Source organism: Homarus americanus, unplaced genomic scaffold (assembly GCF_018991925.1).
Source record: "Homarus americanus isolate GMGI-L3 unplaced genomic scaffold, GMGI_Hamer_2.0 scaffold52806, whole genome shotgun sequence".
NCBI lineage: Eukaryota > Metazoa > Arthropoda > Malacostraca > Decapoda > Nephropidae > Homarus > Homarus americanus.
In genome coordinates, this window is record NW_024720773.1 from 6,567,190 (window position 1) to 6,584,900 (window position 17,711).

Below are 17,711 nucleotides of genomic sequence, written 5' to 3' on the forward strand. Positions count from 1 at the left end.
TTAAAAAAAAAACACTTTTATTTCTCGGATGGAATATACATATAATGGTCCTTAAGGGTAAACACATTATCCTGAAAGACTTGTAGATATACACAAGTAGGTGGCGTGAGACGTAAACACTACAGGTGAGAACAATGGTTAACGGAGGGAGGAGGTTGGGGGTAACAATAGTGTGCTACGTCATAATGGACTATAACATTTATCTAATAAACTAAAATTGTGAACTTATACGTGTAGGTGGGGCGTCCGAGTCAACAGTAGGCAATATGTGAAATATATTACAAAATATAGTTGAGCGAGAGATAAAAAAAAAAAGACTGCCCACAGTTGAGTCGACGACAAACTAATATGAAAGTTAACATTGACATTTGTAGATACAAGTAGTGACATTATCCTGGTAATGACACAGTCTTATAAAACAAACATATAGACACATTGATATGGAGTGACATTAGACCAGCAATGACACAGACTTCTAAAAATATTGACATTTGTTGATATGGTGTGACATTAGCCCATTAATGTCACAGTCTTATAAAAATAACCTTTGTTTTACAGACGTCTTTTAAGCCCGACATCTGCTGTAAGTCCGCCGCCCGCGGGAGACTGACCTAACAGTCAACAATACAACAATAAAACATAATACAAATATAGGGTTGCCGCCCTATAATTTGATATCACTTGTGTAAATACTGAGGAATATAAACTAAGAGAAGTATCTAAAGCTTAAAGTTAGTTAACCGTAGACGGTGTGCGATCTGTAAAAGAGAGAGAGCGGCGGTTAGAGCCGTTTTTGCTTAAAATTAAATTCGTATATAAAAAAAGCTTTAAAACCAAACTCGTATGTAGACAAGCTTGTTCGAATCATATAACCAATGCTACTTAATCCTGCTAAAACTATATATACATAATCCGTTAAAATTAGATGCCTAGGCTATATATTTATCTGTAATCCTGTTGGTATTACCGTAACCACCGAGAGCTGTTAGTCATCGTCAGAGTATCAGTGAAAGTATTGAGGATGCAAGTTAGACGTGAGCAGTGAGGGGCAACAGGTAATGGTGTGTGACGGGCGGCAGTATCCAAGCTCAGGTAAATAGAGATTTTGAGAGACGAACAAATAATAATGTTAAAAGAAGATTATTCAAGATTTCAGATATTTTTTTTAGGTTTGTCAAGTGTTGGTCATGGGACAGGCTCAGGGTTTACAATGTACTCTCCATAGGTAGCTGTACCCAAGGCTCAATCTCATGTATACAATCTGTTGGGACAGTCAGGGGAGGTTGGCATCACTGGTTACTGCATCATAGTGGCATAGTGTATCGCTTCCCAAACTGTGTCCAACATATACCGTCCAAAAACGAAATCCATTCCAAAATATAAACTTACTTTGAGAAACCACCACATGACGTTATATATAATTCGTTAATCACCCCGTGTAGTGGTTGTTACTGTCGACACAACGATCAGCAATAAATCATAACACGCCGTAACTAATCGAGTATGGCGCGCGTGACGACCTATATCACCAGTCACGTCACGCCCTCTGTTACATCTAGTTTATTACGTAGTTACGTTTACCGAGCGAGTCGATAAAGTGATGAGAGGCAACATATATGTCTGTCTCACGGATCAGTTAGCAAGAGATGAGTTATTACCACAGTGTGACTAGTAACGTCATAAAATAAATGACCTCATAAACTGAATGACGTCAGGAAATCAATTTAACTTCCGCGTTTAAAGTTCCTACTCATCCTTAGTGTGTGTGTGTGTGTGTGTGTGCTCGGTACACCATATGGAATGCTTTCCTAAAACTCCAATGTTAATTTTACAGGTCCTTAAGGCGTTTCTCACACACCTTATTCTGCTCTAAATTCAAAATAGGTTTCATTCCCGTGTAAGCTTTGTTGAAGAGTCATTACGAGTTCCATTATTCAGGGTCATGGCAACGTGAGGTTTGTTTACACGCGCGAACGATCAGCTGTTGCATCACACACCTCCTCCTCGTGTCGAAATACAAGTATGTCTAATGGAGTTCAAGGCCAAGTGTGGTTTATTTACGCAAGACGGACAACAAAAAAGCGCGGGAAAGATCAGCTGTTTGTTTACTCCTCGAAGTTACGGTCACGCTAGGTTTGTTAACAAGATTCTGGTAAGAAAGGTTGTTGCTTATTACCTATGGTCTGTTTAACCTCACTTCTGTCTGATGAGGAGAGAGACAGAAAAGGCGAGCACGACTACCCCGTTCCACACCCACTCGACCTCCGCCACTTGTCAAAACTGCTTGTAATGCATATCTACAACCAAGTGAAAAGGGAAAAGAAAAGTGACCTAAGCCAGACATCATCATCGTAAACAAACGTGACTCGGGCTAATTTTTACATGAATGATTTCGAGTCGAACACGGGTGTGGCCAGATTTTTCAGTGAGTTTAATTCGTAGTAAACGGAGTGAGTCGACGATTTTATTTTCATTAAATATTTTGTAGTAAAAGTGACAGATTCGGAGGTTTGTTCGCTGCGTATGATGCTTAAGTCTGAAGTAGTTATTATTAGTTATCAGAACAGCTCCAGGCGCCTCATGCTCCTAACTAGCGGCGGTAACGTGTACGTACGTGTGTGTGTGTGTGTGTGTGTGTAATGAAAAGTTGTACATGAAAAACGCACACCAAGAGCACCACACAAGACGGACAGGGTGAAGGACGTACTACATAGGTATTGGTGGTGTACAAGGCGGAGGTGGTGGTGACTGTGTACTACAAGGGGGTGGTGATGGTGTACAAGGGGGTGGTGGTTGGTGGTTAGTGATGGTGTATAAGGTGGTGGTTGGTGTATAAGGTGGTGGTTGGTGTACAAGGGGGTGGTGGTGTACAAGGGGGTGATGGTGTACAAGGGATCAAAACCTCTATCATCTCAGCTAACTACAGTACTCACAAAACACAATCCTACATATTAACTACATAACCCCAAACAATCATAATACTAACAGGTAATATATCTACAGTATTAACTATGTCTTCATTAAATAACTCCTAACTACTAATTTCTCAACATAATTACTAGAAGCGATTTATAAATTAATATTAACTAGCTAATGACAAATTTGGGATATATTATTTACCAACATCTCGCTAAGTAATTATCACTAACAACTCGCTAACTACATAATCACATCAATAACTCACTAAATAACTTATTACATAATTATACCACAAACAACTAACTACACTGTAACAAAGAACTCGCATGCTTACCTGCCTAACACCACACACACTTACCTGCCTAACACCACACACACACCTGCACACACAATCCAACACCACACACACTCCTGCCAACACCACACACACCCCCAACCACACCACCGCCAACACCACACACACTACCGCCAACACCACACACACTTCCGCCCAACACCACAACACTCCCCACACACACTACCGCCAACACCAACACACTTACCGTAACACACACACACCGCCAACACCACAACACACACACCGCACCACAACACTACCAACACCACAACACCCACCGCCTAACACCACACACACCACCTGCCCAACACCACACACACTTACCCGCCTAACACCACACACACTTACCTGCCTAACACCACACACTTACCTGCCTAACACCACACACACTTACCTGCCACACCACACACACTACCTGCCTAACACCACACACACCACTACCTGCCTAACACCACACACACTTACCTGCCTAACACCACACACACACACTCCGCCTAACACCACAACACTTACCTGCCTAACACCACACACACCTACCTGCCCAACACCACACACACCCCACTCCGCCTAACACCACACACACTTACCCGCTAACACCACACACTCTACCCGCCTAACACCACCACACACCCACCTGCCTAACACCAACTTACCCGCCTAAACCACACACTCCTGCCTAACACCACACCACACTACACCTTCCAACACCACACACACTACCTGCCTAACACCACACACACCCACCTGCCCACACCACACACACTTACCTGCCCAACACCACACACACTTACCTGCCTAACACACACACTTACCCGCCCAACACCACACACACTTACCTGCCCAACACCACACACACTTACCTGTCACACCACACACACTCCTTACCTGCCTAACACCACAACACTTACCTGCCTAACACCACACACCCCTACTCTGCCCAACACCACACACACTTACCTGCCTAACACCACACACCACCGCCTAACACCACAAACACTTACCTGCCTAACACCACACACACTCCACCTGCCTAACACCACACCACACTGTCTCCGCAACACCACACACACTTACCTGCCTACACCACAACACACCTGCCTAACACCACACACACTTACCTGCCTAACACCACACACCACTTCCGCCTAACACCACACACACTTACCTGCCTAACACCACAACACTCACCGCCTCACCACACACACCTCCCTGCCTACACCACACACACTTACCTGCCTAACACCACACACACACTTACCCGCCTAACACCACACACACTACCTGCCTACACCACACACCCTGCCTAACACCACACACTTACCTGCCTAACACCACACACACCTCACCTGCCTAACACACACACCCCACCTGCCTAACACCACACACACTACCCGCCCAACACCACACACACCCCACCTGCCTAACACCCACACACCTACCCGCCTAACACCACATCACTTCTGCCTAACACCACACACACTACCCGCCACACCACAAACACTTCACCTGCCAACACCACACCACACTTGTACTTACCTGCCTACACCAACTTACCTGCCTAACACCACAAACACTTACCTGCCTAACACCACACACACCTTACCTGCCTAACACCACACGCCTACACACCCGCCTAACACCACAACACTTACCGCCAACACCACACTTACCTGCCTAACACCACAAACACTTACCTGCCTAACACCACACACTTCCTGCCTAACACCACACACACTACCTGCCTAACACCACACACACTACCTGCCTAACACCACAAACACTTACCTGCCTAACACCACACACACTTACCTGCCTAACACCACAAACACTACCTGCCTAACACCACACACACTGCCTAACACCACACACTTACCTGCCTCACCACACACACTTACCTGCCTAACACCACACACACTTACCTGCCTAACACCACACACACTTACCTGCCTAACACCACAAACACTACCTGCCTAACACCACACACACACTTACCTGCCTAACACCACACACTTACCTGCCTAACACCACACACACTCGCCTAACACCACACACACTTACCTGCCTAACACCACACACACTTACCTGCCTAACACCTGAACTAACCACACCATCAACAATACTCCCCCCAACAACTCACAATACTCACTAATATATGCAGGTGTGATGGTGGTCTTCTTGGGGAGGGGTGGGTACCATACGTTGTTAGGAGGAGGAACAGTAACCACCGCTGCCGTAGTTACACACGGTGGTATAATGCGGCTCGGTCTTGGTCTGGGTGATGGTGTGGTAGCCGTGTTTGGTCTCTGTTACCGTCACGTACATGTGTTGCTGTTCGGTCTTGAGGTCGGTCTTGGTGACGTAGTGAGGTTCATCTTCCGTCACGGTGACGTAGTTATGTTCCACTTGGTCTCCGTGACGTAATGGGGTTCCTGGACTGTCTTGTACACGTGTTCCGTCACCGTTACGTAATAAGGAACCTGTTGAAGGAGGGAGGGATTAGAAGGCGTGGGGGAGGAGGGAAGACGTGGGGAGGGGGAAGACGTGGGGAGGAGGGAAGACGTGGGGAGGAGGGAAGATGGGGGAGGAGGAAGACGTGGGGAGGAGGGAAGACGTGGGGGGGGGGGGGGGAAGGAAGGCGTGAGGGAGGGGGGGAAGACGGAGAGAGGAGGGGGGACATAACAGGTAGAACAGGTAAGGAGACAGACAGGTAGGGAGAACAGGTAAAGAGATAGAGAGAACAGATAGAGAACACAGATAGGGAGAACTGGTATAAACACATAGGAATAACAAGTAGAGAGAACAGAGAGAACAGATAGAACAGGTAGAGAGATAAGAGAACAGGTATGGGACAACAGGTAGAGAGAGAGACGAGACTCACCTGGACAGTGTTAGTACAGTAGTTGCTCTCCGTCAGCGTCTTCATGTAGTAGTGGGTACCGGGCATCATCTCCTGCACCGTCGTGATGTGAGCTTCCTCGATCCTGTCCGTGTTGTACGCCACCTGGGGGGACATGTAGGTGTTAGGAGGGGATACTTACGTGTTAGGAGGGTGATACATACGCGTTAGGGGGTATATACGTTAGGAGGGTGATACATACGCGTTAGGAGGGCGATACATACGTGTTAGGAGAGGTAGTGACACATGGAAAAGGGGGAGTGAGACATACAATGATAAACTAAGATGATTCATAATGACCCAACAATACCACCAAGATAATAGTAAACAAAGAGAGGGGGTCAACTACCTCAATCGACCCCCTCCCCTCCTGAACGTGACCTATGAATCACCTTAGTCATAGAAAGGCTAACGAACGAGGCAGCAGTTGATCCCCGACCGTGACCTATGACTCACCTTGGTCTCGTAAATCACTTGGTCTGGTAGAGGTTGGGTCACGAACTCGTACTGGACGACGGTGGTAGGGTAGTAGAGCGTCTCCGTCATGTACTTGTAGAGGGTTGTAGGCACGTACTGTAGAAGAGGTGAGAGAGTGAGTGAGAGAGAGAGAGAGAGAGAGAGAGAGAGAGATAGAGAGAGAGATACTTATTTACTTCCATTAAACAGACAAACAAAATACAAAGGCATATTTATCTCGCGGGGCATCAGTAACTGTGGTCATTAACAACACAGGGAGGTTAATGGTGTAGTTATAACCTTTTGATTAATGTTATCTATACAAGTTATGGCGATTGGTTAATAGGGAGGCTGGATGTGTGATGTCATAGCTACAAGTTCAGATTTTTAGCCAATGGGGAGACTGAGTGACGTTATAAGAAGCTGGAATTTTTAGCCAATAAAGAGGTAGATGAAGTGACGTCAAATGATTTTAACCAATGGGGAGGCTGAGCAAGTACAGTCATAATTAGAAGCTGGAATATTCAACCAATAGGGAAGCAAGTTGTGTGATGTCAGAGATTAAGGTTCGGATCTTTAGCCAATAGGGATGCAGGAGGGGTACCTGGTTCTTGGTGTTCCAGGAGGTGTGGTGTTCCTTGGCCGTATTAGTGATGGTGGTGTACACAGTCTTTTCGTAGCATTTCTTAGGACACGTGTTCTTAGGCTTGGGTGGAGGTCCGTAGCTTGGGGCAGGGGGAGGTCCGTAGCTGGGGGCAGGGGGAGGTCCGTAGCTGGGGGCAGGGGGAGGGCCATAGCTTGGAGCTGGGGGGGCGCCATAGCTTGGGGCTGGGGGGGCGCCATAGCTGGTTGGGGGACGCGCTGCTGGGTAGTCAGGGTCGGCTTCAGCGTCGCCGCGGACCAGAGCCACCAGGGCGAGTGCCAACACTATACGAGACATCTGTAACAGAGGAACAATAACATGTTATAAAAACCCAACAACAATTAGAAATAGAATTTGTAACTCGATAAATGAATCTCGTTAAATACGTATAGATTGTTACATGTTGATAAAATGGATTACCTGAACATTAGACCCCAGCTTATTTCACCAGCTGTTTAAACACACTAACACTACGCCCCCCCCCAGGTAGAAATAAGCTGGGGGGGGGTGCGTTAATCTTCAGGTAATACCAACCATCAAATCACCTGGTGAATATAACTACCATGGCGTCAGTTTTCTGCTTCACGGTGAAAGCAACATGGTGAACACACTGCGGTCACCAACACCACCATTTAGTGCGGCAAGAAAGTGTACCTTTTACTCACTACTTGTCGTCTGCGGTTTGTTGCCGTATGTGGTGAGGCTGGTTCATGTATAATAACTAACACACTTTCTCTCTCAGTACCTCCGACAGACATACAGTACACTCTTAACCTAACCTAACCCATCCCAGCTTACTTGACCTGAATATTAACCACCCTAACGTGAACTTAACCTATAGTAACCAATCGTTAACTTAAACTAACTTAACCTCACATAACCTAACCAAACCCAATCCCCAGGTGGTATTTGGTTAGGTTAGTCAATACGAAAATATATCCTAACATTAATTATGAAGGCTCCAGACACCTGCCAATTCACCATAGCCTATACACCTGGTAACACGAAGCGCTAACAAATTTCTAAACGAATTCACGGGAAGGAAAAAAAAAAAAGCCGGGCAAAAAAAATAGGAAGACAATGAAAACGGATATAAATTGGGAACGAAAATTCTGGGAAAGTTAAAGAGAGAGCGAGAGGAAGGAGGAGGAGGAGGAGGAAAAGCCGAGAATGTAAATAAACTGTGTAAGAGAAAACGTAAATTGAAAAGATCCTTGAGGGTAGACTATTACAAAGAGGGCGGCTGCGTTAACGAGTGGAAATAGAGTCACGGAGGATGAATAGGAAGAATAAGAGAGAGAGACAGCGATAATTAAGAGGTATTAATAGACACGGGTAATGGAAGGACGAGAATAATTAGGGAGACGTTATCACAAAAGAAATGGGAGGGAGAGGAATAACAGGATAAAGGTAATAATTATAATCTGTGGATAATTATATACAAATATCCAAAAAAATAAAATTGAGTTCAAGGGGATCGGGGTTCGGAGTTCGGGGTTCAAACGTTCGGAGGGTTCGAATCTCTAATATAAAATAGCTCCTAGTTGTGGATAACTGCGCTTTTACTGGTGTTAAGTGAACGTATCTAGTTAAGGTACAGTCTCAGTGTTAATTTTGTTTCCCAATTGGTATTAAGTGAACGTATTTAATTAAGGTAAGAGTCTTAAGTGTTAATTTTGTCTCCTAATTAGTTTTAAGTGAACGTATCTAATTAAGAGTCAAGTGTTAATTTTGTCTCCTAATTAGTTTTAAGTGAACGAATCTAATTAAGGTCGAATCTTAAGTGTAATTGCAATGTCATTTTAATTAAAATTTTTTGTTATATATTCTCACGTCTTCAGCAACGAGAGATTATTCCTCTTCAAAAAATCGAAATAAAAACAATATGCGTCTGGCTAACCCTCCCCCCAAAAAGTTACCGCCATTTCTAAATTCATCAGCAAAGGAATGTAGAAAGCGTATGGTGATTAACGTTAGTGTCCGTGTGAGTGTTGGTGTAAAAAAAAACTCGGACAAGAAGAGTGTGTGTGTGTGTGTGTGTGTGTGTTACGGAGGGCTCACACAAACGCGCGTGCAAGTTCCGGATTCTCTGCGACTTCCTGTATACAGTACCTTCTGTTTTAATCTTAATCTGAGGTGGTGGAAAAACCCTTCTGATTGATTCACTTTATTTAGAAAACACCTTGACTGACTAATTCACTCACACACGACAAAAGACGAGGTAAAAATGTACGAACGAATCAATGAATCCGGATTTTAAGGTGAAGAATAGGCATTGGAATCCTTAGGAACCCGGATTTTACCACACAAGAACACCAGGTCATACGTGAGTGAATGTTTCAGGGCGGAGACGTGTGGAAGGGGGCAAGGGTGGGCAGGGAAGGGGGGTTATGGTGGAGCAAGGAAGGGGAGGTTATGGTGGAGCAGGGGGAGGGGGGTTATAGGGGGGGGGTAGAAGGGAAGGAGAGGGAAAAGGTATAAACATAAATGGAATTGAGAAAGAAAATATGACACCACGGAAGAGATCGTGTCAGCAAGGTAAAAGATGAAGGTTCCAACACAAGGCAGCCAGGCATGACCAGGTAAGCTCGTCAACCCAGGTGAGTCAAGGTCGGCCGCTAGGTTGTGAAGGTGGAAGGGTTGATGGATGATGATGTTGGGTGTTCAATCTTCACCCTTATATCCCTCAACCCTATCTACACATAAAACCATGATTGAAATAAATGGTTATCTGCCGTATAATCCAACCATCAACACATCAACCATGATATTGATTTAAAGTCTATATCCTTTTCTTCGTCATTTATACATCAACCATGATTGAAATTGATGGTCTGTCTATACCCTACCATCTACTCCTTCACATATCAACCCACGATTGAGGGGCCGGGGGTGGGGGGGGTGTATCAGAGATCAACTCCCTGCTGACACCACCACGTCAACTATAATGAGGACTGAAATGGTGTTCCTAAAGGTAGCTCTTCCCTCCCTTGCCGTTTTATTATTGTTATATTTAATATTTTAATTTGGGAGTTTCTTGATTATTATTATCATCATCATCACTATTCCTATTATTGCATCATCATCATCATCATCATCATCATCATCATCATCATCATCAAGTATAAGGTATTAATGTCACTGCTGGGAACATTTCTCCTCAGCTTCCCACAGTGTCAAGCGTCGCGTGATCACATCCTTCATAAGTGACTAGACCTGTTATCATCTTCCTCCTCCCATGTTTTACGCCTCTACGATAACTCTTTTTTTCTGTTTTCTAATTATCAATGAGATTATTATTTGTTTTAATCTATGCACACTTGGTTAACAATGACCCCGGTAATGAGTAGGTAAAGTTAATGTTTTGCTAAGTGTTTAAAGCTCAGGAATATTGTCAGTTGTGTGGAAGTTGAGGACTGGTGGTTAAGGAGTAATCTATTCTCTTATTACTTTAATCAAATCTAACTTCATTTAACTTAACTAAACTTGATTTAACCTAACCTAATCTAACATAACCTAACCTATACGAGCAATATATACGATTCCTCCCTCCGTAAAATAAAAGTCGCCGCTCGCTCGCCCAGATCTTACTCTACTCGCCACAACACTGAAACTCTTGGCGATAAATATCTGAAATAAAAGTGAAAGAAAAGAGGAGAGAAAGTAGGGCGAGGAAGTGAACACGGAGGGCCCCAGGCTACGACCCGTGAAGACGCCACCACAATACTAACACCCCCAACATCACCACCGCATTCAACAGCCTTAAAAACCTCATCACTTGACTTCTGGGGACACACACATACTTATCCTCCTCTTTACCTGTCAGCTTAAGGGGTATACAGGACTATTGGCAGGTACAGTACCGGGGAATCCCTTCAACATACACATGGGTTGAATCATCTCAGTCAAGGGTTGGGGCTACCGGACGTGTTTACTCTTCAAGAACATCCCGTTAAGACACTACCAACACATGACTCGCATTCTACACACACAAACTTTTCCTGATGACCTTAAACACTCATTCAGGAAATATCGTCCTTCAAGTTTACTTTGAGTCTACAGGTATATATACAGTAGACAATGCAGGTACACAATACAATATACCTAGATCGTGTAATTACTGTATACAAACAATGTTAAACTTGAGAGTACAGGTATACAATGTACCTAGACACTACAGACATACAAACAATGTACCTAAACACTACAGGTAAACAAACAAGGTGTAAACAGCGAAACAAGTCGACCAAGAACAACCAAACAATGCCCAACCGGATGTCGGTGTACAGTACGTGGTCCCCAGTTCAACACCCAACACCATCCATCGTCCAATACACCTTCTGGACCCGAGCATTAGTCAGTCCATTCAGCCCACGTTATATTCAGTCAAGAGGTAGACAGTTGACCAAGACGTTTCTGGTTGTCAAAGGGTTCATTTGTTCCTGGGTGAGAGAGGCTGTGTGTGTTCCCCTGGCTTAAGGTAACATACTAGTTATACACTGTACGTTTAACATACTTGTTCAGCCGTTATACTCTCCAAAGGCTGCAACACTCCCACACACCTGCACTCACCTGTAGAACACAAAAAGGAAAAACATTAGTGAACAAAGAACAGAATATACATAACACATCGTAACATTTAGTAACAAGACGCAACTTAACCCTAATATAATGTAACCTAACACTAACCCAAACGTATTAACAGCGTATAACTTAACCTAACCTAACCTAACCTAACCTAACCTAACCTAACCTAACCTAACCTAACCTAACCTAACCTAACCTAACCTAACGTAACCTAACCTTTAACATAACGTGATCGTCCCTGCCATGTCAACTTTGAGGTGTAACGTGGCGTATCATGGTAAACACAACATTGTACACGTAGACGTAACTGAAGTGACGACTCAAGACAACAAGTAAGTCATCACAATACATAAGTCACAAATAAATCATAATTACCTGTGAAAATAACACTAATAACATCATCAAAGAACAATTGCGTGTGAACACAATCAATAACAGTATTAAATAACCATGTCCCTGTTCTCTGTGTGCGTGATTGCAAAACATAAAAAAAAATGGATGAATGGCGCAAGGGGGAAAATTTTTTATTAAGAGTTCAATTGTCTGTGATGTGATGGTGTGATGTGATGGTGATGGGGTGTGGTGATGGGGTGTGGTGATGATGTTGTGGTGGCGTCAAAACACACACACACAAGACCTCATTAAGGAACAATTGCATGCTACCATTTTGCACCATGACTAGTGATAGCCTAACCTTGTACCAACCTCCCTCCCCCTAAATCCTACTTTCGCCAGACGATTACTTGTCACTTTCTAAGACCAGGTGTTCCTCCTCTTTACTTTACACCTGTGCACTTCTTACCGGAACACCTGTAAAAATATTCCAACTTTATCTAAATCTCTCACAAAATTCGACGTCACAGATGTTAAAACAAAATTTTCCCATACATTTAATACGTTGATTTTATTCTGATTGGATATGTGAGAACGTATGTAACAGACTGGATATGTGAGAACGTATGTAACAGACTGGAACTGTGAGAACGTATGTAACAGACTGGAAATGTGAGAACGTATGTAACAGAATGGAAATGTGAGAACGTATGTAACAGACTGGAACTGTGAGAACGTATGTAACAGACTGGAACTGTGAGAACGTATGTAACAGACTGGAAATGTGAGAACGTATGTAACAGACTGGAACTGTGAGAACGTATGCCAACAAGGGCACAAGGAAATGTGAGAGACATATGCCAACAGGCTGGGGCTGTGAGCATATGCCAAACAGACTGGAACTGTGAGAACGTATGTAACAGACTGGAAATGCGAGAACGTATGTAACAGACTGGAACTGTGAGAACGTATGTAACAGACTGGAACTGTGAGAACGTATGTAACAGACTGGAACTGTGAGAACGTATGTAACAGACTGGAACTGTGAGAACGTATCAAAACTAACTGACTCCAGCTACGACACAAAGACAGTTTCTCAAAAGATTAAGTTAAGACCAATGTCACATACCATCAAAACAAATGCACATCAGCTGCGACACAATGATGGTTACTTAAACACTCTCCAATGTTTAATTCTTTTCTTTCCTGGATATAAAGAGAAAACATTGAGCTACATCACAGTCGGGGCGTAATTCTGATGCCTTGAGTGAGTCAGTTCAATGCACTATCAAATATCTCCAGTCAGGTAGGAAATTAAATACTGACCTTCAAGAATATTTGGTTCAGATATACCAAACGTTCGTATGGTTAGTGGCATCAACATTACACTGAGACCCTACCTTAGTTACATACGTTCACTTAATATCAGATAAATATTACTGTACAGTATATTTAGAACGATTCTGAACATTGATTCGGTCTCCTATGTTATGTTGGTGTCCTAAGTAATGTTAAGTGAATGTTTCTAGTTCAGGTAGAGTCTCAGGTGTTAAATTTGGCTCTTATCTAGTGTTGAAGTGAAGGTATCTGGTTCAGGTAGAGTCTCAGGTGTTAAATTTGGCTCTTATCTAGTGTTGAAGTGAAGGTATCTAGTTAAGGTAGAGTCTCAGTGTTAATTTTCTCTCCTATGTAATGTCAAGTGAAGATATCTAGTTAGAGTAAAGTCTCAAAATAATGGAACTCTTAAAATATAAACCTCATATTTTACCGTAAGTCAACCACCTGGACGTTTCGTTATACTTTCACTTACGAGAAATAATCACCGCCCGACCAGATGGCAGATGGTGGGAAATGGGAACCGAGATTGGCCAGTGAACTAGATTTTGGCCGCCGAAGTGGAGAAAAAAAAAATTTAAAACTCATATTCACGTTTAGAAAGACTCGTATGGATGTACTCAATAACCCAACACTCAAGCAGTCTTATAACCCCTTGAGTACGACGTCTTAACCCCTTTGAGTACGACATTTTAACCCCTTGAGAACAATTTAAGTCACCTTGTGTTCATTGTCAAGGTGAAAACCATTGTCTGTCTCTTTTATCACCCAAGTTCTCACGTTTGATGTTTTTTTTTTTTAACTCTTAACACGAACGCTGAAGGTTAGTGTTTTTATCTGTTGCGTTCGGTGTTTGATTCATTACCTGATAGAAAACAGTAGAAAGAAATAATGAGTGTGTTTATTTATTTTTTTTATCCAAGTATATATATTTATTTAAGGTCATTTACTATTTAAATATATTTCTATTATTTGACTAGTTAATAGAAAATACCATAATGTATTTTTTTCCGTTTGATTTTATTTTTATTTGTGTTTTAAAAAGCCGTTCTACTATTCGTCTCTCTCTCACTTTCTACAGGTGAGGAGGGAGTGAGAGTTGAAACGTGAAGGTAAGATCCAGAGGTTTGCTTACAGTGAAACCTCCATATAACGGACTTATCTATCCATATAATCTAACGGACCCTCGATATAACGGACTTTCATATTTATGTAGTTTATAAAATAGAAGAGGTTTCAAATCTAACGGACCCTCGATATAACGGACTTTAAAATCTATACAGTTAGTTTGATGGAGGATTCACATCTAAATGACCCTCGATATAACGGAATTTCCTCTCTATAGTCCGCTAAATAGATATTTCACTATAGTCGCGGAGTTATCCAGTCAAGTGTAATTTAACCACCATCTTTTGTGTCTGAATATCTGGGTTGAGACTTGAGACAAGGCGACAGGAAGTAATGGCCTGACCCTCCGACACTTTCTCGTAACCTTAGACACTTAGCGGAGGTCAAAGCCAAGTTCAGTGATCCGGACGTCCTCACTCACTCCCTCCCCTCCCCTGAACACGCCTACATCTCCTCTCTTGCCTCTTAAATATCTAGTGAGCCGATACATACATAAATATTAAATTATACACACATGCAAGTACACACTATACACACCTATATAAGAATTACAATAAACTTATTTATAAACTAGCTTACAAAAATTGTCCTTATGTTACTTAGTATTACTCAAGTGTACACAGTTACCAAGACACGTACAGGAAGAGTCATAGTGTAAGTTATGTTTTATATATGGTAATAGTGCATTAATGGAGAGAGAGAGAGAGAGAGAGAGAGAGAGAGAGAGAGAGAGAGAGTACTGGTTCTCTTGATTCTTGACAATACTCCACCACTCGCCTCGCCTCGCCTCACTCACTCCACTCATCATGGAGGAATTGTGGAGTGTTGTGGTGATGGAGGTGAAGTGGTGATGTAGGGAGGGTGGAGGAGGTGGAATGAGAGAGGGGGGTGAAGAGTCAGGGGGGGGGGAGGGGTAAACCATAATAACACGTAAACGATATGGTCAGTGCCCGATAATACTGTACTCAACATACGTTTACCGAATACCTTCCTATAATAAAATGTTTTATTCATAAAGGATTTTTTATATTATAATGTCCGTGTTATTTGTATTAGATCTATGACACGACGCTGTGTGTATTAGTTATTTATCCTCAGAGGTAGATAAAACATGTATACATACATACATACATACATACATAGTGGTTGCCCCTCGTGTAACAGTATGGCCGGCCCAAGGGCCACCTAGGCATGAATTTGTGTAAGGTGTAGAAGCTGTCGCCAACACAACAACCGCACCTTGAATTAACGAGTTGCAGGACCCAGTGTCAAGGGATAGTCCGAGAAGACCGGACAACTCGCCAACTGCACTGGATAACCATTACCCCGGAATACGATCCGCAAATCGATTAACATCCGGGTTCCCAATTACTGCTGGGTAGACAGGCAAATGGCGTAAAGAAACTTGCCCATAGTTTCACCCTGCCCGGGGATCGAACCCGGGTCCGCTCGCTTGCGAGGCGAGCACGCTGACCATACTTACATACATACATAACACACACATACATACATAACACACACACATGCATACATACAAGCAGAAAAAGAAAAGTGAAGAATGCCGCATCATAACTAGTTCAAGATTTTGTAACGCAGACACGCTAGGCTACATCCCGTCATGCCGCGCTGTCAGTCACACCAGCAGCTCAGTTAACACATGCCAAGGCGAAAGTTACGACAGCACAACACTTGAACTATCTTCCTTTACTGTAAACACACACAACCTGCCTAAAACTATTTCATCCACGCTATTTTTACGACTGAATGAAATAATTGTTATATATGAATAATAATTCAGAATTAACGAGAATGATAATTTATGTGTACTTTTCTAATGACGGGAGTTTATTCGTTACGCTTTTATTACTCTCAAGGCTATCATTCCGTTCCGTCTTGCTCACAGAAGCATTGATGAATGAACGATTTCAACTTTCAAATAATGGACGCTGTTCAGGCTAGCATAACTAAGTACCACATTAAGAGGCTCTACATTCTCAAAGGTATTCATATTAATTTTCTCCTTTGTAACTACTCGTGGGGAGAACTGTATCTAGTACCGATAAAAATTCTTCTTGGGGCGACCATATGAGTGTCGGATCCTAAGTATTTTAATTTCCAGTATTTTCGCGTAATGTTATTTCGGAATTTAAGTGAAAGAGTTATTGAATTAATACTCAGTTTACTCTTCCTTCCTTGCGGGTTGTAACAGAACCCGCCCAGCAGCCAGTGAGAAAGTTTAATAACCTCCTCACGGTAGGGAAACAGAAAACGCCAGGGAGAAATTGACGCCTCTCGACTGTCTTAATGGCGGGGTGTGGCCGAGAGTGGGAAGGAGGGGCGGTCTGGACATGATCCCACTGAACAAAATACTATCTAGTGATTTTTCCACGGGACAAAATTCCATTACATCTGGTTTAAGTTAAGTTTGGTTTAAATTTAACTTGGTTTACTTAGGTTACGTTACAGTGTGCTAAAAAAATACGTTACTCCGGATTAAATTGCATTACGTGTTGGTTTAGTTAAGTTACCATTGCTTGTTTCATTTATAATAGACAAAACTGCGACATTACTGCACTCAAGCTTTACTAGATCAGCTTAATTGACCAAACATTAACAATATTTTAGTTCTCAGTGTGTGTGGTATAATGAGATGCATGCGTGAGGATTTTCCAATTTACGGCACTTTGCATGAGTAAATAGCAAGAGCCAGTTAGGAGCCAGTGGCCCCCTAATTACCATAACCACAAACACCTTGGGCTCTCACCTGCTACATAATTCCGTTGTAAAATATTAGAGAAAATAACAAGAATATTAAATGAGTTTCTGAAGACTCCGTATGACATTAATATTTACAATAATTTCACGGTTAGTATAGCAATATAATATAGCTAGAAATTACCTCCATTGCTATACTGATATAAAATAATGTTTAGCGTATAGTTTGGTAATAGTGATATAGAAAGGTAATTATGTACAATGTAATGTGGTACAGTCCACCATAACTAACCACCATACTGCCATATAAAACTACCATACTCCCCTACAAGACTATCATACTCCCCTACAAGACTACCATA

The 17,711-nt window shown here is 42.7% G+C and overlaps 1 protein-coding gene across 1 annotated transcript in view; it reads right to left on the reverse strand.

The window, feature by feature from the left end:
* LOC121861135 (extensin-2-like) overlaps positions 1–17,711 on the reverse strand; it is a 42,528-nt gene continuing 24,817 nt past the window's right edge. Inside the window, 7 exon segments of the mRNA XM_042358701.1 lie at positions 1–758; positions 5,403–5,658; positions 5,661–5,733; positions 6,135–6,257; positions 6,609–6,725; positions 7,213–7,548; positions 11,768–11,823. Coding sequence (XP_042214635.1) covers positions 5,459–5,658; positions 5,661–5,733; positions 6,135–6,257; positions 6,609–6,725; positions 7,213–7,548; positions 11,768–11,823 — 905 coding nt within the window. The 3' untranslated portion in view covers positions 1–758; positions 5,403–5,458.